Source organism: Hipposideros armiger, unplaced genomic scaffold (assembly GCF_001890085.2).
Source record: "Hipposideros armiger isolate ML-2016 unplaced genomic scaffold, ASM189008v1 scaffold_551, whole genome shotgun sequence".
Lineage (NCBI taxonomy): Eukaryota > Metazoa > Chordata > Mammalia > Chiroptera > Hipposideridae > Hipposideros > Hipposideros armiger.
Window position 1 is genome coordinate 321,196 of NW_017731901.1, and position 24,857 is coordinate 346,052.

The 24,857-nt window shown below is 39.1% G+C and overlaps 1 protein-coding gene across 6 annotated transcripts in view; it reads right to left on the reverse strand.

Moving 5' to 3' along the window:
- Positions 1-24,857, reverse strand: part of KLF8 (KLF transcription factor 8) — a 178,145-nt gene that overhangs the window by 144,202 nt on the left and 9,086 nt on the right. For 3 of the 6 annotated variants that reach the window (XM_019669272.1, XM_019669269.1, XM_019669273.1), the window contains exon 2: positions 5,813-5,871. In XM_019669272.1, coding sequence (XP_019524817.1) covers positions 5,813-5,854 — 42 coding nt within the window. In that variant the 5' untranslated portion in view covers positions 5,855-5,871. Of the gene's footprint in view, positions 1-4,447; positions 4,653-5,812; positions 5,872-7,466; positions 7,486-24,857 lie in introns of those variants that run through there. The other 3 variants (XM_019669268.1, XM_019669270.1, XM_019669274.1) reach the window with 3 other exon arrangements.

A 24,857-nucleotide genomic window follows, 5' to 3' on the forward strand; every position in this document is an offset into this window, starting at 1 on the left:
GCTGGCGACTCACAGCATCCCAGCTCCAGGTTGAGCTGTTGTTCAGCATCTTAGCTGTAGAGGGCAGTGTCACTGGCCCTCATATGTGGGATCTGACCCAGGGCCCTCTGGTGTCCCAAGCCAGCTCTTCACCAACTCGGCCAGCCCCCTCCCAATGTTTAATGGTCACACAGGGGTATGGGACAATCCCATTCCATGTCTTCATCTCTCATACCAGTCTCGAATTGTCTTCTTCTGTATGTCCTTAGTTGTAGGGCTTTGGTTCAGCTAGACTTCAGGTGATCCTCAATGATGGTTGTTCTATAATTTAGGTGTAATTTTGATGTGGTCATGAAAGAACGCAAACACAGCATTTACTTACTCTGTCATCTTGACTGGATCACATATTCTTAATTTTTTGAGGAACCTCCATACTGTTTTCCATAGTGGCTGTACCAATTTACATTCCTATCAGCAGTGTATGAGGGTTCCTTTTTCTCCACAGCCTCTCCAACACTTTTTTACATGTCTTCGTGATAATAGCCATTCTAACAGGTGTGAGGTGGTCTCTCATTGTGGTTTTGATTTGCATTTCCCTAATAGCTAGTAAAGTTGAGAATTTTTCATATATCTGTTGGCCATTTGTATGTCTTCTTGGGAGAAGTCTGTTTAGGTTCTCTGCCCATTTTTTAATTGGATTGTTTGGCAGTTTTTGTTGTTGTTGAGTTGTATGAGTTCTTTATGTATTTTGGATATTAGCCCCCTATCAGAGGTGTTGTTTGCAAATATCTTCTCCCATTCAATTGCATTTAACCTTGGGTTCAAGGATGTTTTAATATATGAAAATTAATCAATATAATACAATATTAACAGAACGAAGAATAAAAATTACAAAATCACCTCAACAGATGCAGAAAATTTGCATATGAAAAAATTCAGCACTCTTTGATAATAACAAGTCTCAACAAACTAGGAATAGAAGAAAATTACCTCAACAAAATAAAAGTCATATATTAATATCCCACAGAACATCATACACAATGGTAACTGCAACAACAACAAACAAACAAACAAACAAACAAACAAACAAACAAACAAAACCTGAAAGCTTTTCCCCTAAGATCAGGTACAAGGAAAGGATGCCCACTTTCATCACTTCTATTCAACATAGTACTATAAGTCTTAACCAATGCAATTAGGGAAGAAAAATAAATAAAATGCATCCAAATGAAAAATAAGTTAAATTAACCCTGTAAATGACATGATCTTATGTATAGAAAATCCTAAAGACTCAAAAAAAAACCCCTGCTAGAACTAATAAATTAATTCAGTAAAGTTTCAGGATACAAAATCAATACACAAGTCAGTTGTGCTTCAATCTAACAATGAGCTATCCAAAAAGGAAACTAAAAAATCAACATTCCCATTCATAATAGCATCAATAGAAATGTATGATATTGAGGGTGGTTTTCACTTTGAGGGGTAAAAAGTATAACTATTGCACTGTGTTGTACACCTGAAATAAACAAAAAAAATAAAAAACGAATAAAATACTTACAAATAAATTTAAGTGAAAAACCTGTACATTGAAAACTATAAAACACTGATGAAAGAAATTTTAAAAGACAAAAATAAATGGAAAACCATCCCATGTTCATGAATTGGACGACTTAACATTGTTAAAATATTCATAGTACACAAAATAATTTATAGGTTCAATGCAATCCCTATCAAAATCCCAATTGCATTTTTATATAAATAGAAAAAACAATTCTAAAAATTCATATGGAACAAGAAAAGACCCAAATAGCCAAAGTAATTTTGAGTAAAAAACAAAGCGGACACAACACACTTCTTGATTTCAAAATATATTACAAATCTACAGTAATAAAAACAGTATAGTACTGAGATAACAATAGTCACATAGAACAATGGAACAGAATAGAGAGCACAGAAATAAATCCACACGTGTACAATCAACTAATCTTTAGCAAGGACTCCCAAAATTCATCATGGGTAAAAGAAAACAGGATATCCACATGCAAAATAATGAAATTGAACACTTATTTTACACCATAAACAAAAATCAACTCAAAATTAATTAAAGATATGTAAGATTTGAAACTGTAGTATGCCTAGAAGAAAACTTAGGGGCAAAACTTTATGACACTGGTCTTGGCAATAATTTCTTGGATGTGATACCAAGAGCAAAGAAAACAAAAGCAAATTTAGACAACTGGGACTATATCAAGCTAAAAAAGCTTCTGCTCAGCAAAGAAAACAACAGTGAAGAAGCAATCTACGTAATGGGATAGATATGTGTAAACCATATATTTAATAAGGGGATACTATACAAAATATTTAAGAAATCATTTCAATTCATTGGCAAAAAAAAAATGAATTAAAAAAATGGGCAAAGGACTTAAATGAACACTGCTCCAAAGAAGGCATACAAATGGCCAACAGTCACATAAAAAAGTGTTTAATGTTCAACATAACTATTCATCAGGGAAATGCAAATCAAAACCACAATGAGATATCACATCACACCTGTTAGAATGGCTATTACTTTTTTTAAAAAGAGACAAGTTTTGATGAGGATATGGGCAAACCGGAACCCTTGTTACCTAAGTTGGGGATGTGATATGTGTAGGCACTATAGAAAACAGTATGAAGGTTCCTCAAAAAATGAAATATAGAACTACCATATGATACAGCAGTGGCACCTCTGGTTATTTATTCAAAAGAATTTAAATTAGGAAGACAGATACGTGTGCTCCCATGTTCATTGTAGTAATATTCACAATAGCCAAGATGTGGAAACAACCTAAATGTCCACTCAAAATGTCCATGTGAGTGAATAAAGAAATTATACACACACACACACACACACATATATACACCTTGGATTGAGAGTGACTCGGTTTGCGAGTGTTCCGCAAGACGAGCAAACATTTCTATTAGGTTGGTGCAAAAATGGCAAAAAGTGCTATTACTTTTGCACCAACCTAATAAATAGTACATTTTAACTTGGTAAAAGAGCGATGTCTTGCAATATGAGTAGTTTGTTTCCGGAACGAATTATGCTCGCAAACCGAGGTATTGCTACAAAAAATACCATAAATGGGTTAATAGATCTAATAGAGTAGTGGACCTGAGAGCCATATCAGTGCTAGCAAAATGACAGAATGCATATAGCATCAAAATTTTGCTGCAAAATCTTCTGTACCTAATGATAGCTAAATATAATATGAAATTCCTTCCAATGCCTGAAGGACAGATGGTAATGAAAACACATGCACACAAACACAACACACACACACACACACACACACACACACACACACACACATACGCACAGTCCCCCTCCTGTTTGATTTCAGCAGTCTTCATTTTTCACAGTAATAACTTTTCTAGCTATGTCTTCTGAACCTCAAAGTACTAGAAACCAAGCTCCCATTTAAAAGCAGTTTTATCTTAAAAGACTGTAAATACTACTAACTTTGTGTCCTATTGAAATAGAGAAGTTGCACTATTAAAAAACAAAAGCAACAAAGGATATCTTTATACACGTGGAAAAACACATGTACCCACTGTGCTCCCATTAACATAGATGTATAAATATTGTTTATGAATTTATCTTTTAAATCATATAGGATGGCCGGCCGAGTGGCTCAGTTGGTTAAGAGTTGGCTTAAGAGCGTGAGCTCTGAGCAACAGGGCCAACGGTTCAATTCCCACATGGGCCAGTAACACTGCACCCAAGCTGAGCTGTTCCTGAGCTGCCTACAGGTGGCAGGATGGCTCAGCTGATGTAACAACAATATTGCCTGTTCGATGGTGGGCTATGCCCAACTGCAGCTAAGACTGAACTTGGCACCTTGAGCTGAGCTGCCGCCTGGATGGCTCAGTGGATAGAGTGTGTGCTCTTAACAACAAGGCTGCCAGGTTTGACTCCCACATGGGATGGTGGCTATGCTCACTTGCAACTAAGGCTGAACTCCGCACCTTAAGCTGAGCTGCCACCTGGATGGCTCAGTGGATAGGAGCGTGCACTCTTAACAACAAGGCTGCTAGTTCGACTTCCACATGGGATAGTGGCTATGCCCACCCGCAACTAAGATTGAACACAGCACCTTGAGCTTAGAGGCCACAAGCTGCCGATGACGGGAAGCCAGATGGCAACTGGCGCCCTTGACAATGAAGACTGTAGAACAACAACTCAGCTGGTCCCCTTCCCCAATTCCCCAACACTGTTACCATCCCCCAATTCCCCAATAAAATATTTTTTAAAAATCATATAGGAAATAAGGTAAGATACAAACAAAAATACAAAAATACTGGCTTTATATTTTTTAAAAGCCTTTATCTATTATTCAAAGCCTAGCTCAAACGTCATATTTCTCATAAAACTGTCCCTGATTTCTAACAACTCAAGAGTTCTATGAAGTCGTCCAGCACATTTTACCTCTTAATTGTATGTAGCTGTATTGTTCCTTGATGATAGAAGAATGGAGTAGCAGGAAAGGTAGTGGTGAAGGAAGAGAGGTGTACAATGTTGACTATTTAAGCCTGCAGTCGTTTTTTAGTACCAGCTGGTGAAACAACCTTCTTCTCGCTTTTACATACCTCCTTCCTCAGTCATCTCTTAAACACCAGCAACATAGCTGCTCCTTTAAAAAGGTACAAAGGATTTCAAGAGAGGTCTGAGATATTTTGACTAGGAAAAGTCTAAAGAAATATAAGTATAACCTTTATAGGAGTATAGATAAGTTTCCATCAGGGCAGCATTCTGGGTTCGTCATTAATTAAACCTTGGGACAATGTGGGGTGACTTTTGTGTACTAACATACATATCTTCCCACAGAAACCTCCAGATGTTTCCACAGGTCACTTGTTGGTCACACCATAAATTCCTTATAACTTATCTTCTATACGGAGAAGACCATACCTTCTATACCTATATCATGACTGTGGTGATATTTTCTGTTTTGTTCTCCAGATCCACAGCTAGACCTTGTCCAACCTGCTTTGTGTCCCTGGAGGCTAGCTTATATGTACTCCACCCACATGCTCCACTCTTCTCTTGCTTTTGGTTGAGGTCTGGCCAATTAGGGGTACCAGCAAGATTTGGAAGGAGAGAAGAGTGTGGTTGAGGCATTTATTCTCCCAGCTTCTACCCTGCAAGTTGGCTGTGGTCCGGCCACTTCCTTCAACCAAAGGGATCCCATCAAGTGGCCCTCTCCATAGCTGTAGCTACTCATTCTGAGTTACACCCCTTCAGGCGTAAGAGTACTAATAGCACCTACTGTTATTATTCCCAGGGTATTACATTATCCTTTGTGGTTTCCTTATCCCTTGCTCACACCTTTGTAAGTAGTTTAGTATTAAACTATCCTCAAATTATTCAATATGAGTGTGGCATCTACTTTTCTGCTGGAGCCGTTACTGATTCAACTACTATCATAGTTACCATCCAAATAGTAATAGCCAACATTTATTAAGTATTTACTGTGTGCTAGGCTTTATTCCAAACACCTAACATTTACTGATTCATTTAAACCTTCACAAATACTCTATAAGTATCACTTTCTTTTGTACAAATAATTTTATCTCTATTTTCTTAATCTCTGTTCCAGATAGTTTCCTCTCCCATTTATTGTGAAAAGAAATTGGAACTGATCTCCCTCCATAGTTGGAAACATAATAATAAGGGTAACAGAAAGGCCATCTTTTGATTATATTCAGTACAAAATAAGCAAGGAATAGGTAGAAAACCTGCACAAGGTCAGTGGTATACATTTGATAAATGACAGGGAAAGTTGTTTCTTACCTTCCATTTTCTTCTTTTTTGTTGTTGTTGTCCTTCTGTCATGAAGAATAAATTTCAGGCTACAAAGAGTAATGAGAAAAAAGGTTAAAATACAGATTGTTAAAAGGAGAGGAAGCAACAGCCCACAATAAGGAAAACATAAATCTGTTTTATAAAGTTGTTAAAAATCAGCCACCAGAAAGAGGAATGAAGAAAAAAAGTATTAGAAGATAGGTCAGAGATGCAAATCAACGATGTCTAATTAGAAATGATGTCTTTGATCATCTTGTCCACTACTTTTTCAATGATTCCACAATGCCATAATTATATTGTTTATCATATACAGTCTTGGATTGTTCTTTTTGTTTCATGTGTGTTCTTCCAATGAACAGAGAAGACCATTCTCTTTCTTTTGAATCCCACTAGTCTAAGCACAAATTAGATATCTGAAAAGAAAGCCATTCTGAATTACACTGATAGTCTTAATGGATTCTTCAAAGTCATGGGAGTAAATTGGATTGAGATTAGTTATTGGGCTAAGGCGCAGTTTATAGGAATAGCATGACCACTTATAACAACATACCTGTAGCCTTCATCTATGCATTCACTCATTCATTCATTCATTCATTCAACAGATATTTATTGAGTACCTATTCTGTACCAAAAATTCAAATGCTTTAGGATACCTATTAATTGATTCAACCAATATATTGAGTGTCAACCATGTGGAGAAACCATTTTAAGGAATTTGATGATTAAAACAAAAATGGTCTTTGCTCTCAGGGAGGCCAAGTTTAGCGGGGGATGTAAAATTAACACTAATGAATTAAAATGGTTTTTAATTAAAGTTTATTGGGATGACAATGGTTAGTAAAGTTACATAGGTCTCAAGTGCACAATTCTGTAATACATCATCTATATATCACATTATGTGTTCACCACCCAGAGTCGGTTGTCCTTCCATCACCATATATTTGATCCCATTTACCCTCATCTACCACCCCCTCCTCCTTGAAGAAGGATTCTGATGCAGGGGTGAGATGATCTGATATATAATCTGAAAAGATCACATTGACTACTGTGAGGAGAATAGGTTGCAAGAATACAATTGAGGAAGATAGTAAGGACATTTATAGATAGTTAATGCTTTAAGAAGGAAGAAATGATGAACCCCATAAAATTCCACCTAGAAATGGACAGTAAGCACAAACGTGTCCACTAGGTGAAAAAGAAGTCACTGATGACCATTTTTGATGTTGGGAGCTGAAGCAAGACTGGTAGGTTGAGTGAATGAGAACTGAGACAATACCCAGTGAATTTATACAACTCTTTTGGGAAATCTGGCTGGGGAGAATGTATGGATTTATTTGTTTGTTAGTGGAGAAGAGGTGTAATTTAAATTTATTTGTTAAGATAGAACAGACATATTTATTTACTGATAGAGAAGCTTCTATAGAGACAGAGAGGTTGAAGATATAAAAGGGAGAAATAGTTAAGGTTTCCACGAAGGCAGGAGTGAGTGGAATCTAATGCACAAGTAGATGATTGGTCATAGAATGGAGGAAAACCTCTTCCTCCATCATAACAAGAGGGAATAAAGAAAGGATGTGTACCCATGCAGATATTCACTTTTTCCCACCCTCAGCCTGCTAAAGCATGGTAGGTGGGCACTAACCTGACTCCAGCTTATCACATGTTTTCTCCTGCCCAGGCATTTGATTCTGGAGTAAATGATACAAAGAGATGAAAAGAGAAAAGTGTACATTTTAAAGCAACAGCAGCAACAACGTATGATTTCTAGGGGTAGCAGTTGTAATGATCCCAACAGCAGGGCCATTGACAGAGATAGCATCAGTGCCAGCTGTGACATTCCAGTATCAGTGGTGGCAACAGCAGTGTCCATGTCAGATAGTTCCTACAGTGCAATTATGGCCATGGTGCTTGGTTTTAGCCTGTTCTCTGAATCTGATTCCCTAGGTTTCCTAGTAATTATACCAGTTACTCAATACCCCTTCTAGAAATTCTTCATCTGCTAAAGTCAGACAGAGATGGTTTTAATGACCTGCAACCAAGAAGACTGACTAATACCAATATGAGAGAAGTAAACAATGCTTTCTAAAAAATAATATATCAAATTCAACTTTAAGAAATTTAGATTTCATTCAGTCAGAGGTTGCAAGCTGCAGGCCCTTTAGCCATAAAGTAGTTTTGTAATTTTAGGTCTGTGTTTTTTTTGTTTTTTGTTTTTTGTTTTTTGGGGGGGGGGTTGGGGGAGGGTAACAGCCAAGTTGCTGTCCTTCAGTCTTAGTTGTGGAGGGCACAGCTAGCTCAGCTCCAAGTCTAGTCACCATCCAGCCGGCCAGTGGTAGCTCACAGCCACTCAGCTCAAGGTGTCATATTCAATCTTAGTTGCGGGTGGGCATAGCCCACCATCCCATGCAGGAGTCGAACTGGCAACCTTGTTGTTAGGAGCACGTGCTCTCATCAGCTAACCATCCTGCCACCTGGTGGCAGCTCAGCTCGGGCGCAGCTCACTGGCCCATGTGGGAATTGAACCGGAAACCAACTGAGCCACTCGGCTGGCCCTTAGTTTTTATCTTTTTTGCCCCAAGATTAAAAAAATAATAACAATGAGCATCCATATTTGGAGTTATTTATATACAACAATATAACATTCTAGATTAACTTGAAAAATAAGATCTGGCAACTTCATCCCTATGTGACAAGAATAAGTTGTCCCTTTTAAATTAATGTATTTGCCTGCCTACTTCACCCATTTTACTCACATAAATGAATGTAAGTAAGCATTGGAATTTGTGACCCCTGATAGGGAGTAAGCAAAGTGACAAAGTCAGATTAAAAAATAATAACAGCTTTTATATAATGAACACTTACACTGTGTAAGACACTGTTTTAAGAACATGAAATAGGTTACTTTTTAATTTTTATTTAACCCTGTAAGGGAGACACTACTCTCATTGTACAGATGTAGTAGCTGAAGGACAGAGGTAGATTAGGTAACTTATTCAAGGTAAGTGGTTGAGCCAGTATACAAATGCTGGCAGTCTGATCCCAGAACCCCTGATTTTAACCATTTTAATAGTTTTACTGTCTCCATTTTAGAAAGATCAATCTGTTGGCCAATGTAGAGTATGGATTAGAAGGAATAAGGCCAGAGGCAGAAATGTCCGTTAGAAAGATATAATATCTCAGGAGTAAAAGAAAATGGCAGGCTGACATAGGTCAAAGGCCATGGGGATAGAAAAGATGGGATAAATCTGAGAGCTATTAAGATAATCTTAAGAGAAGCTATGATACAACCTAACCATAGAAAGCTACATGGTCTGTGACATTAAGAAGGTAGACTTGATAGGATTTGATCAGATGTTGGTTGTAGAAGGGAGAAATCAGAACTGCCACAAACTGATGCTTCACAAATATATCACAAAACACCAATGTTAGGTATTTGCACCCTGCTTTACACTTACTTTGCTTTTAATTTATCACATTGAGGGAAACACCAGACAAAGTCTTTATTCCTGGATAGTGTCTATCCTGAATCCCTGCCTCTTTTCCTTCCCTGGTAAGCTAAGCTAAATGACCTTTATTAAAGAACATGTCTCTTTACCTTTTTATTTAATTTCCCTCATTTTCAAATGAATTACCTCTTTCTGTCCTCTGGATTCCATTCTTCTGCTTCCTGTTCCATCCCCACTACCCAGTCCCATCAAATAACAAAGCAAGAAATAGAGCCCAGGTCGAGAAGCCTCCAAGAAATCCAAAAGTTGTGCTACTCTCAAACTCAGCTCACCTGCTTTTCACCTGACTAGATGGAGAAAGAAAAAGAAAGAATGTCTTCTTTAGGGTACAATATTGTTCTGCCTCTTCCCAGTCTTCTCCTATTCCTAATAAGTTTATGTTTGTATTAGTCAGCTTGAGCTACCATAACAAAATACTATAGACTGGGAAGCTCAAACAACAGGAATTTACTTCTCACAGTTCTGGAGGGTGGGAAGATTAATGTGCCAACTAATTCACTTCCACAGTGAGAGTTACCTTCCTGGTTTGCACACAGCTGCCTCTGTGCTGAATCCACACATGGTAGGGGTGGGGGAAGAGAGGGAGAGGAAGAGAGGGAGAGAGGGAGAGAGAGAGAGAGGAAGAAAGGAAGACAGAAAGTGAGCTCTTTGGTGTCTCTTGCTATAAGTGCACTAATCCCATCATGAGCGCCCCACCGTCATGGCCTCATCTAAACCTAATTATCTCCCAAAGGCCCCATCTCCAAACACCATCAAATTGAAAGTTAGAGCTTCAACATATGCATATATATTGCATTAAATTTGTAATACTCAATATATACCAATAACAAAAGACGAATACAAGTCAAGTTTGACTTCTGCAATTACAAGAGGTGCTCAAAGTGGTTACTATCAGCATGAATTTAATACAGTTTTTTCTTTTCTTAAAATGTGTACACATTTTTTGGCATCCTCTGTATATATGTATGCATACACACACACACACACACACACACACACAAGGTGTGACAATTAAGTTCACAAACTTGTTGCAACAATGTTGCTAACCTTTTTTGATATCAATGGGATTATTCATTATGAATTTGTACCAACTGGACAGTTAACCAAGTTTACTATTTGGAAGTGCTGAAAAAGCTGCATGAAAAAGGTAGACAACCTGAACTTTTTGCCAACAATTCATGGCTCTTGCATCACACCAAAGCACCAGCTGACAAGGCACTGTCTGTAAGGGAGTCTTTAGCCAGTACACAAATAACTGTATTGGAACACCCTCCCTACTCACCTGATTGGGCCCCCAATGACTTCTTTCTTTACCCAAAGATAAAGGAAATATTGAAAGGAAGACATTTTGATGACATTCAGGACATCAAGGGTAATACGATGACAGATTTGATGGCCATTCCAGATAATGAGTTCCAAAATTGCTTTGAAGGGTGGACTAGGCACTGTCATTGGTGCATAGCTTCCCAAGGGGAGTACTTTGAAGGTGACTGTAGTGATATTCAGCAATGAGGTATGTAGCACTTTTTCTAGGATGAGTTCATGAACTTAATTGTCTGACCTGGGGCGCCAAAAAAGGTGTACAAGTGGACATTTTGGTCAACGTTGCTCAAACAGTAGTTCACCGTAATCAGAAGTATCTGGACGCTGATCGTAACTACTTTGAGCACCTCTTACAATTGCAGAAGTCAAATGTAGTAGACACAATATCGTCATGGGGATATGAAATACAGAAATGGGGAATATATTCAACAATGTTGTAAAGATCATGTAAGGGGCCAGGTGGGCACTGGACTTATCAAGATCACTTCATAGACTGTGTATATGCATGACCAAGGCTCTGTACAACTGAAACTGAAGTAGAATAATATTGTATGTCAACTATAAGAAAATATATATTATATATAGTCAAGGGAGTTGAAGTATAGCATAAGGAAGACAGTCAATGGTATTGTAACAGTTATATAAGATGTCAGAGGGGTAGTAGCTTGGGGGAGGGGGATTATTGCTTTGTGAGGGGTGTAAATGTCTAACTATTATGTTGCTTTGTACATCTGAAACTAATTTTTTAAAAAAAAGTCAAACGTGACTTGTATTCATTTTTTGTTATTGATATATATTGAGTATTACAATTTTAATACAGTTTTCCTTTCTTAAAATGTGTATACATTTTTTGACACCTTCTACGAAGATTGTCCGACTTCGTCTGTGTGTGTGTGTCCGCGCGCGCGCGCGCGCGTGTGTGTGTGTGTATCTTCTTTATCCATTTATCTATCAATGGACACCGTGTGTGTGTGTGTGTGTGTGTGTGTATCTTCTTTATCCATTTATCTATCAATGGACACCGTGTGTGTGTGTGTGTGTGTGTGTGTATCTTCTTTATCCATTTATGTATCAATGGACGCCTAGGTTGCTTCCATACCATGGTTACTGTAAATAATGCTGCAACAAACATAGGGGCGCATATATCTTTTTAAATCATTTTCTTTGGAAAATACCCAGAAGTGAAATTGCTACGTCATATATAGGAGTTCTATATTTAATTTTTGAGGAACTGCCACACTGCTTTCCATAGTGGACGCACCTATTTACAACCCACCAACAGTGCATACGAGTTCCCTTTTCTCCACATCCATGCTAACACTTGTTATTTGTTGGCAATTTCTAAAAGAACGTGTGTAACCATGTCTGGGTACCTACATACATGACCTACATATAGTTGACCAGGAACATGTGAAAGGATGTGTAATCTTTCAGTGAATCTCAAAATAGGTAGATAATTCCCCCCAATCTCATTTATTCACTCATTCATTCAACAATTATTATCTGGGTTCCTTCTATGTGCTAGGCACTGGGGAAAGACATGACTATGTCATTCTTAGACTGATGAGTCTAGTTCTATGAAAGCCCAGAAGTAGAAACAACTTCCATTATCTATTTACTTCCATTCTAGGACTCCTGTTATTTTCCCGATCTTATTACCATTCAAGTTAAGACAATAAGAAGGTGGATAACTAAATAACAGAAGAATATTTATAAAAGAGGGCTGTGACATTTGAATCTGTCACCTTCATAATTTAGGTACTTGAATACAGCATATATTATTTAAGGGCAAGGGCTCTCATGTCAGATCTGAGTTAAAATTCCAGATGCCAAATGTTAGCTGTGTGACTGTAAGCTATTTAGTTAACTTCTCTGATTCTAAATTTCTTCATTTGTAAGAAGAGGTTGGGCAAAATATTTCATAGGGCATTAACAAGATTCAGCAAAATAATATTTATACTAGACTAACTCAGAAGCCAGTTCGTTTTTGCCCCTTGAGTATGCAAGAAGTGGCTGTTTTACTTGAATACTTCTTTTCACAATAAGGGCGTATTGTTTCTGAGTGGCAGAAGGGTGCCTGAGTCATAGAACTTGAAATACAAATTTGAGATTACCAAGGTCACTCTGTTCAAGCCTATCCAGTGCATGAGGATGACATTTCCTGACTTTATTTTGAATCAAAAGAAGACAAATTTCCAAATCTACCATTAAATACAATATAGCCAGAGGAATCTTTGCAGAAAGCTTAAGGTGCCATTGGGCATTACTAATTTTGAACTGTTTACAGCTACTATGACATCCATAGGACAGCTGCGAAGAAAGACCTCAACTGGGTAGATTCCAATGATGCTTAAGAGTCTTTTCCTGTAAATTCTCAACTGTCATGAAGTCTATGGCTATCAAATTATATCAAGTAACCTCATCAACCTACAGGCACACTAATTTCTAGGGTCTCGCATGACATGGTTTGAATGATTTCCCTGTGAAAAGCTCTGAATTCCCTTCTTCATCGAGCCAGTAAATTGACATTGTGCCCTCCCCCCATTGGAGATGTAGTACCTCAACCCTCTTCAGCAATAGCTTGTATGCTTCATGCCCAGAAGTAGGAGCATAGCTTGACAATTCTTTATTTCTCTGTCCCCAACAAATCTGAATATTATGCCCAAATATCTGAATCACTCTTAGTCCTCCCTTTGGATTAATAAAAACTATGAACGCTGAAATCTGTTGTCTCTGATCTCTTCAAAGCTTGCATGCACTAGTTATGAGACATTTCTAGCCAAAATAACTTAAAACTATTTGCAAGAAAACATTAAAATAAATACAATAATAATTCAGCAAAGCAAAGCTGTATTCATTTTAGAAATAAAGCTCCAAGGAGATGCCCATAGGCTGAGGTGAGGTAGAAAAATTAAGTTAGCATCAACAAATTGCTTCAAGAAACAACTACAGAAGTGTAGGGTATAAGTACCACATGACAATCAGGAGTTGGGTTCAAGTCTACACTCTACAACTTACTAGCTGTATGACCCAGAGGAAATCACTTAACATTTTTAAGTCTCAATCTCTTCATCTGTAAAAAAAAATTAATGAAATTTGATTTACTTTATATCCTTGCTACACAAAATGTTATCCACCTAGCAGTATCTTCATCACCCAGAAACTTGTTAGAAATATAGAATCTCCTCAGATCCCACTCCAGACCTTCTGATTTAAAATCTGCATTGTAAGCAGATCTTCAGGTGATTTATATACATTGAAATTTGAGCAGTGCTGACTTATGCAAAATAAAGGAGAAATCAGATAATTTGTATAATTTCATGAGCAAACTGGAAGCCAAAGTTGGGGATGGGCATGAATAGGGGCTTGACAGATACAGAAAAGTCTTGGAACTGTTACTATGGGGTTGGATGAAAGGATGGTGAAGCAGCCAGGATTTCTCCTCTAAGATTAGAAAGCATATGCTTACAGTAAGAGCAATCCATGTATTTTTTAGGGGAGAAGGAATAAGAGAGGAAAAGACAGCAAATATATGAATACTACCATTTACTGACTGAATATTATATTTTAGCTACTTTTATGTGTTATATAATCATCATAACAACTTTACCAGATAGGTGCTGTTAAAAATTTCAGTGTCTTGTATATAGTAATTGCTCAACAAATGTTAACTTTAATTTTCATTTGCTGTCTTAATCTGCCAACTAAAGGAGCTAGAGGAAGGAGAGAAAAGACTCAAAGTAACAGACCCATATTCACTTTATTGCAACTTTAACTTCAACAAAGAGGAAAGCAAAAGCAAACCAATGTTTGCTCAGATTTCAAATGCTCTAAGTGAAATTTCTCTCTCTGGGAAGTTTCCTGGCTTTGGCTCTGGGTTCTTCCCACTTTGCATTGAAGACTGCAGACTCTTACCCTGGCAATAAGCAACTCTTAGATTGAGGGAGTCAAGATAATTCTATTTTATTTATAAAAGGCAAAGCAAATGCCAGAAAAGGCAGCAGAACTTGGGTAGAGATTGGATTCCTTTGGAAGGAATCCATCCCAGAATGTTGAGAGAAGATAGTTTCAGCCAGGACAGCTTACTTAAGTACTTTGAGGAGTGAGAGAAGCTTCCCTCAACACCCTCTAGGACTAGCAATCTCTGTACCCAAAAGGCCTGGACTGAGAATGGAATCCTTCAATATCAACTGCCACTTTGATAAGGAGTACCAGGAAGGGAACTTTAAAGTTATTGACAAAAATCATTGAAACAATAGGCGGTCCAAGATGGTGAATTTGGTGTGTGCTGTATCTACCACCTCCCAGAATCACACCAAAATTACAAATAAATTACACAACAGTCAACGTTGGGATTCATCTGAACACTAGCTGAACAGAACCACTAAAACTAAGGACTTACAGAAGAGGCCACGATGAGACTGGTACGAGGGGCGGAGACTGGAGGCAGACTGACTCCAGGCCCATGGAGAAGGGGTGAATGCTGGGAGGGACACCTCAGTGGAAGAGGTCCCCCCTGAAGAGGGAGGGGACCCCAGCCCCACGCCAGGCTCCTTAGCCCTGGGTTCCTGTGCCAGGAAGGGGAGTTCCATAATCGCTGGTAGTGGAAATCAGCAAGGACTCTGCCCATCCCGGTGAAGCGGAGGGCTGTTGGAGACCCAGATGCACTCTTACGGAGCCAGCACACAGACTCACTCACTGGTGAGCACTCACATGGTCTCTGGCAGAGGGAGAAGCAGTTTGGGGGTCCCAGGAGCCTGCGGGGAAGGACTGAACTGAGTGCCTTTGGTGTGGGAGCTGGAGGAACTGGGGCCATTGTTCCCCCTATGCGGAGCCTGCACACATGTGGATTACAAGGGGGCAGCATCTTTTCAGGGTTAAGCCCTCCCCCATAGGGCAAGGTTTGGGACCGCATTAGTCTGGTGGAACCCGCATATAGGCACTGCCTTGTGAGGCACTGGATCCCTGCCCTCCACACAGCTGGTGCTGAGACTCTTTACTGCTGAGCAGCTGGCTCTGCCCTACAGGCTACCTGCAGACTAAAGCAGACGGAGGGCCTTTTTCTTTTTTTTTCTTTTATCTATTTTCTTTTTGTTGTTTCTCTTGTTTGTTTTGTTATTTTTGTTTTGTTTTGTTCTGTTGTTTTGGAGGTTTTTGGTATTTTTGTATGTCCTCTGTATTTGGTATTTTGTGTGGGTGTATTTGTTTTTTGTTGTTGTTTTGTTTTGCAAGGTAGTCGTGGGCCCAGCACTGGTCCAGGAGCTGAGACTCCACTGAATTTGTAGAAACTACTGACCACACCCTTTGGGCCCCTATAACACCACCCCGCCCACCTACAGCTGCATTGTCAGGGGCAATCACGGGGCCTGGGTGACTGACCCATCCCCACAAAACAGCAGAGAAGAATTTTTACAGCACATGGTCCGCAGCGCCCTGGGTAGGTTTTGGTCATGAACAGTGACCCAAAACCTGCACAGAAGCCACTCAGGAGCAGCTCTTGGGAATTTGCGAGCCTGAGGTAGAGGCTGGCTGCAGTGCCCTCGGGGCTCTGTAAAAGGGGTTCACAGGCCAGATAGTGTCGTAAGATCTGAATCTGCATTAATATTGTAAAACCCACCAGTCTCATTTCGTGACTCACTTGAACTCCATCCTGCCCAGCTAGTGCGCATCACTGAGGGCCCCCTCAACACTGGATCAACCAGCCAGACACACGCTCCTAAGGAGCCTCTTCCAACAGTTGGGCCTTACGGGCAACTGACAGGTGGCAACAGTCCTAAGGGGCCCTGGGCCTTTTGCTAAGCTGCCTCAGGCCCAATATTGGTGCCAGCTGGCGTCAGTTCACAGCAAAGCCACCCCCACATGACCCCAGGTCCAGCGCGGGCAGCAGCCAACTGCATACAGCTTTGAGGCACCTACCAGGTAGCCACGGGCCAGTAACAGACAGGGCTGATAGTGCCCTCCCTGGGAGCCTCACCCAAGGGGCACCAGAAACAATACACCTAGAGGCCAGATTCACACCACACCAGAGCACTAACTACAAGCAGCACAACCAAAGGAAATTCTCAACAGGCACAAGAGAAGAGCCCACAGGGGTGAAGCCCCCTCTAAGGGGTTAACCCTCACACAGTAGCTCATACACTGTGGGCATAGCAAATTATCATAGCTAGTCAGCCTGGGAGTCAATCCCACCCAATGAGAAACCAAAAGCAATTAAGGCTCAACTTCAACTGGAGAACACACACAACACAACGGACACCTTGGGAACATGCACAGAAGAATAGGGAGACTGTACCATTCAGCTACAAAGGACACAAACTACATTAGGCCACCCAGCAAAGACTGAGAGACATAGGGGATCTACCTAATACATACAAGCAAACACAGAGCGACAAGCAGAATGAGGAAACAAAGAAATATGTGTCAAATAAAAGAACAGAAGAAACCTCCAGAAATGGAATTAAATGATACAGAGGCAACCAACATATCAGAGACAGAGTTTGGAACACTAATTATAAGAATGTTTAAGGAACTTAGTGAGAATTTCAACAAAGAGATAGCAAGCATAAAGAAGCATACAGAAATCATAAAAAATAACTAGTCAGAAATAAAGAATACAATAACTGAAATGAAGAACACACTAAAAGAAATCACCAGCAGATTTGGTGAAGCAGAGGATAAAATCAGCAATTTAGAAGACAAGATAGCAGAACTCACCCAACTGGAACAATGAAAAGATAAAAGAATGAAAATAGTTTAAGAGACCTGTGGGATAACATCAAGCACAACATTCACATCATAGGAATACCAGAAGTAGAAGAGAGGGAGCAAGGGATCAAGAACCTATTTGAAGAAATAATGACCGAAAACTTCCCTAACCTGGTGAAGGAAAATGACATACAAACCCAGGAAGCACAGAGAGTCCCAAACAAGATGAATCCAAACAGGCCCAAACCAAGACACATCATAGTTAGAATGGCAAAGGTTAAAGACAAAGAGAGAATCCTAAAAGCAGCAAGAGAAAGACAGCTAGTTACTTACAAGGGAGCTCCCCTAAGACTATCAGCTGACTTTTCTAAAGAAACTTTGTAGGCCAGAAGGAAGTGGCAGGAAATATTCAAAGTGATGAAAAACAAAGGCCTACAACGAAGATTGCTCTACCCAGCAAGGCTGCAATTTAAAATTGAAGGAGAGATAAAGAGCTTCACAGAAAAGAACAAGCTGAAGGAATTCATTACCACCAAGTCAGCACTGCGGGAAATGTAAAAGGACTTCCTTAAGCAGGAGAGAGGTGAAAACAAACTAATGAATTTCAGAAATACAAATAATAAAATGGCAATAACTATGCACTTATAAATAATCACTTTAAATGTAAATGGATTAAATGCTCCAATAAAAAGAAACAGGGTGGCTTAATGGGTAAGAAAACAAGACCCATGCATATGCTGTTTACAAGAGACTCACCTCTGATCAAAAGAAACACACAAACTGAAAGTCACAAGTTTTATTCAACATAGTACTGGAAGGTCTAGCCACAGCAATCAGGCAAGAAAAAGAAATAAAAGTCATCCAAATTGGAAAGGAGGAAGTAAAATTGTCATTATATGCAGATGACATGATACTATATACAGAGAACCCCAAATATTCCACCAAAATAACTATTAGAACTAATAAATGAATTAAGGAAAGTAGCAGGATGCAAAATTAATATTCAGAAATCAGTTGCATTTGTATATACCCATAAAAAACTATCAGAAAGAGAAATTAAGAAAACAATCCCATTTATAATTGCCTCAAAAACAATAAAACACTTAGGAATAAATTTAACTAAGGAAATAAAAGACCTGTGCTCAGAAAATTATAAGACACTGAAGAGAGAAATTAAAGAAGACACAAATAAATGGAAACATATACCATGCTCATGTATAGGAAGAATTAATATAGTTAAAATGTCCATACCGCCTGAGGCAATATATAAATTCCATGCAATCCTTATCAAATTACTGAACTAGGTAATTTTTCACAGAACTAGGAAAAATAATCTTAAAATTTATATGGAACCATATAAGACCCTAAATAGCCACGGCAATCCTGAGAAACAAGAATGAAGTGGAAGGTATCACCTACCTGACATCAAATCATACTACAAGGCTATAGTCATCAAAACAGCATGGTATTGGCATAAAAACAGACACATAGGTCCATGGGACAGAATAGAGAGCCCAGAAATAAACCCGTACTTATATGGTCATTTAGTCTATGACAATGAAAGCAAGAATTTACATTGGGGTAAAGGCAGTCTATTTAATAAATGGTGCTGGGAAAACTGGACAGATACATGCAAAAAAAATGAAACTGAACCACCTTCTTACAACATATACAACAATAAATTGAAAACGGATTAAAGACTTAAATGTAAGACCAGGAACCATAAAACTCCTAGAAGAAAATATAGGAAGTAAATTCGCAGACATTACCCTTAGTAATATTTTTACTGATATATCCTTGGGTAAGGGAAGCAAAAGAAAAAAAAAACATGTAGGACTACATCAAACTAAAAAATTTTTCACAGCAAAGGAAATCATCAATAAAACAAAAAGGCATCCTACCAAGTGGGAGAAGATATTCGCCAATGATACATCTGATAAGGGGTGAATATCCAAAATTTATTAAAAACTCATACAATTCAATACCAAAAAAACAAGCAATGCAATTAAAAAATGGGCAGAGGACATGAAGAGTCATTTCTCTAAAGAGCACGTACAGGTGGCCAACAGATATATGAAAAAATGTTCAACCTCACTAAATAAAGAAATGCAAGTAAAAACCACAATGAGATACCACTTCACTCCTGTCAGAATGGCAATCATCAATAAATCAACAAACATCAAGTGTTCGTGAGGATGTGGAGAAAAAGAAACCCCCGTGCACTTTTGGTGGGATTGCAGATTGGTGCAATCACTATGGAAAACAGTATGGAAGTACCTCAAAAAATTGAAAATGGAGCTACGTTATGATCCAGCAATTCCACTCCTGGGTATCTATCCAAAGAAACCCAAAACACTAATTACAAAAAATATATGCACCCCTATGTTTATTGCAGCGCTATTCACAATAGCCAAGATACAGAAACAACCGAAATGGCCATCGATAGACAACTGGATAAAGAAACTGTGGTGCATTTATACCATGGAGTATTGCTTAGCCACAAAAATAAACAATGAAATCTTCCATTTGCAACAACATGGATGGACCTTGAGATTATTATGCTAAGTGAAATAAGTCAGACTGAGAAAGACAAATACCATATGATCTCACTTATATGTATAATCTAAAGAACAGACTAAATGAGCAAACTAAACAGAAATAGACTCAGAGATACAGAAAAAAAAAATGTTGGTTGTTAGATGGGAGGGAGAAGAGGGGGAGAAGGTGAAGGGATTAGAAAGTGCAAATCAGTAGACACAATATAGTCATGGGGATATGAAATACAGTCTGGGGAATATAATCAACGATGTTATAAAGATTATGTAAGGGGCCAGGTGGGCACTGGACGTATCAGGGGGATCACTTCACAGACTGTAGATGCATGACCAATGTGCTGTACACCTGAAGCTGAAGTAGAATAACATTAAATGTCAACTATTATTATATATATAAGAAGACAGTCAATGGTATTGTAACAGCTATATAAGATGTCAGATGGGTAGTAGCTTGAGGGAAGGGGGTTATCCCTTTGTGAGGGGTGTAAATGTCTAACTATTACATTGCTTTGTACACCTGAAACTAATAAAAAAATTGAAAGAAAAAAAATCATTGAAACAGGAAGTGTCCAAAGCCTCAGCTGGAAACCTTAAAACTTGGAAAGCTCCTGTGAGTCAATGGGGATCCAAGAAGGAAAAACACAGTAAATCCCTGTCATCCTGTATAATTCTACAGCCCAGGTGTTACAGTTATGAAAGAAACTTTTGCTAATTCTTCAGTCCTGGGCACATCACCATTAGCTGCTCTCTTTTAGACCACCACCCCTTGTTATCCAGGGTTGTTAATTCCTTAAGAATGCACTCACAAGGCCTTATTCACTGGCCTTTAGGTCATTATAATGATTGATAAGATGATTTTAAACTACTGGAAGAAGGAAGCCCTGTAGGATTCAAAGTGCTAAAAGAAAGCCAGGGAAAGGTGTTCTGGCAATTTTGGCCTCAAATTGCTCTGTACAGTAATAGGAACAGATTCATCATAGGAAAGGACCAGGCCAGTGGGGTGCATTGAGCCCTACACACTCCCAAAATAACAGGATTTAACCTGGCAAGCAGACCATATAGGCCAGGTCTGCAGTAGGCTGAAAAACCTCCAAGAGAACATAAGAATCTGCCACAAAGTGAGTAGGACCAAAATAATGCTTGGTACAGGGGACACATTTAGAAGTCTGCTCCACACATAATGATCCCTTTACAACTCCTCTCTGATTTACAAATGTGTGTCCCTAGTTTATATTATATGACCCTAGCCTCCTGGCCAGAGTTGGTTTATCTAGGTGTAGGCAACTGACTCAAGCCAGGTCCATCAGTGCCCATTTCCTGTTACTTGGTAAATAAAACTAAAATAGCCAGCCAGTACCTTTCTATGTGGCTGAACTGTAGCATATGAACTCAGGAGATAAAGGAGCTATCTCTTGCCCACTCTGTGCTCTAATCTGCGGAAGAGAAAAAATAAACAGATATGCAGAGGGAAGTAGATAAGAGACACAGAAAGAAAACCAGCTTGGGTTCCCAATAACTTCCCACTTCCAAAACCCAGTTCATTCCCAAGATCCAGTCACATTCCTCTTGTACTTAAGCTAGCTCCATCTAGTTTCTGCATTTTGCAACCAAATAATAGAGATGAATAAATAAGATGTATAAAGGGGCAGCTGCTGCTCAATTTCTGGTGAGTATCATTATGCAACAGTATAGGCCCAGTGATGCAATACATTTCCAGTTTTTCAAGAAAGCTGCAAACCTATATTTTGCATGAAATATTCCACCTTTTATGCACTGGTAATTCTATAAAATTTTGGAAAAACACTGTTCAATATAAAGTATATTTGTGGTTTGAATGTGGTTTGTGGGCCCCTGAATTGTGACCTGAGTCAGCAAGCTTTCTGTCTGACCTGTTGCCTCCTTGCTTCTTAGATCTTTCATTTAGTACTATCATTTTTATATGTACCCATTTGTGCACTGCATTACACTGATAGCTGGGCCCAGTGTTAGTGATCCACCTTGATCTATTTCCTTTTTGCTCTTGTTGATTAGCTAGCTAAACATATCACGATGATTAAAAATATGGATTGTGGAGCCAAACATTTGGTTAAATTCAAGTTTTGCCAATTATTAGCAGAATTTTCCCAGTTTCCTTACAGGTATGGTCAGCGATTTGGAGTGCTATATTTTCTCCAATTATCAAATGGAAATAATAAATTCAGTGCTTAGAGTAGTACCTGACACATTTATTATTGTTATTATTACAGTATTATTATTATTAATTGTTCCTTGAGTATCTGACTAGCAGCCATTTCTATTATTCTGGCCTCCCAGAAAGCACAGGTCTCCCCCCTTTTCCCTAATCTGCAATGACTCTTGAGATTCAATGAATGCTCAGGTTTGTGTCTACTTTCTGGTCCCAGTAATTTTTCTGGTCTCTGTTGACTGACCTTCATTGCCAAAGATTTTCTAGTTTCTCTATTTAGCAGTAGGGGCAGCTGTTTATGTAAACCCCAAGGTTTTTAAAAGTTAAGAATGGCTTTGGGTGGAAGTGGCCCAAATACTGTGCCAATAAAAAACAGAGACTCCTTTATTTATGGTTGTGTCCTGATTCTGTTTACTTGTCCAGTCTTTTTTCCCTGTTACTGGCCCAGAACATCCTTATGCTCCAGCCATAATGAAACACTATTTCCTAAACACACCAACTCTCTGAAACTACCATTTATTTACACATGATGTTCCTTCCATCTATAATGCCGTTACTTTCTCTACTTGCCTACTTTGAAAATTTATTTATCCTTCAAGAATCAAAGGTCACCTCCTCTAGTAAGTCTTCTCTGACTCCTTCACCCCCAATGTCACTCACATCTTTACTGCTCATGTTAATGATTTGCTTACTTGTCAATTTCCCAATTCCTCCCTCCTTCAGTTTATTCAACCTCCCTGTTACCTTCAGTGCACTCATCAACAAAATGGATATAACCCTACTGTGAATTTAAATGAGACACATGCAAAGGGCTTAGCATGGTACCTGGTATACAGTAAGTGATTAACAAATACTAGACGTTAGCTAGAACTTTGTCTCCAGGGCAAGGCTGAGGTCTTATATTTTTGAATTCTCAGCCTGTAGCACAGAGCTGGCCAAATAGAAGGCTTTCCAAGCACGTATGATGAATGATCAAATAAGATGAATGAATGAATGATTGAATGTTGCTTACCCCTTTCAATACTACCTGCCTGATATCAGTGGGAATGGTTACTATACAGAAGGTTAAAATAAGCCAAAGCTGCAGATCACATTCTAGTACAGCAGAAAAGCACTCTCAATTCCTCAGAATATTTGCTGCTCTACTACAGTACCATCACTGACCAGTAAAAATGCTCCCAGCTCAGGGAGCTATTAGAAAGACAACTTTCCAAGGAACAAAACACAAACCATCTCGCATCAGGTGACATTAGCAAGATAACGACAGTCTTAGAGACCCAGCTGTTTCCCGAGACACTATGGGGGAAGAAGACTGACCTTGCTGCTCCCTCTAGCAGCTGCTTTTGCCCCACCTACATTATCACCAAAAGCAAAGAACTCTCTAACCATATACCTTCCCTCAACCTATGCCACTCCCCTCTAGCCCACATTATGTTGATGCTCATTACCTACCTTTGCTTAAATGGTTTTTCCTGCTTAAATTATCCTTTCTGTTCCACTCTGGCTATCCAAATCCTACCTATACTTCAAGGTGCAGACAGGCTTCACAGAGAAAATGACACTTGAATTGGATACCATGATATGCACAGGAGCTTACCAAAAAGAGAAGGATGGAGTAGAAGGAAAGATGGAGGTGGGGTAGTACATATTGTAAGAAGGAGAAGGACATTTCTGGAAGTTCTGATAGCATGAACAAAGACATGGTGTTGATGAAAAACCATGGCATGTTCAAGTAGTAGCAGTTCGTTTATTGTGGCTCCTGTGATGAGGAAAAGTCACAGGCAAAAAACATGAAAGGTAGATTGAGGACAGACAGTGAAGTGTCTTACTAAAATGCAGGGATTTAATCCTGTAAGTGGTGTGGCGTTTTTGAAGGATTCTGATCATAGGACTGGCAAGATAAAATTTTTAGAAATATCCTAATATGTTTGGAATCTCTATTAGTCTGCTCAGGCTGCCAAGTACTAAAAACTGGGTGGCCTAAACAACAGAAATTGATTATCTCACAGATCTGGAGGCTCGAAGTTGAAAGTCAAGGAATCAGCAGGGTTGTTTCCTTCTGAGGGCTATAAGGGAAGGATCTGTTCTAGGCCTCTCTCCTTGGTTTGCAGATAGCTGTCTTCTCCCTATGTCTCTTCATATCATTTTTCCCTCTATGTGAGTCTGTCTTTGTGTCCACATTTCCCCTTTTTATGAGGATACCAGTTATACTGGATCTTAATCCTGTCCTAATGACTTCATTTAAACTTGATTACCTCCATAAATACAGTGTCTCCACATACAGTCATATTTTGTGGTATCAGGAATTATGACTCCAACATATTATGAGGGACATAATTCAACCCATAACAAAGGTCATAGAGATTGTAGGCAGATAAAGCAGTAAAGAAGCTATTTTAATAGGGCAGGACAGATATGATAACAAATTAAGCAAAGATACTACACGTAGGAATGGAAAGGATACAAAGATTCAAGAATCAAAATCTGGAATGGAAAAAAAAAGAGTTATAGATGGGGCCGGCCGAGTGGCTCAGTTGGTTAAGAGTTGATTTAAGAGCGCGAGCTCTGAGCAACTGGGCTGCCGGTTTGATTTCCACATGGGCCAGTGTTGCTGCGCCCAAGCTGAGCTGTCGCTGAGCTGCCAACAGGTGGCAGGATGGCTCACCTGGTGTAACAAGATTGCCTGTTCGATGGTGGGCTACACCCACCTGCAACTAAGACTGAACTGGGCACCTTGAGCTGAGCTGCCACCTGGATGG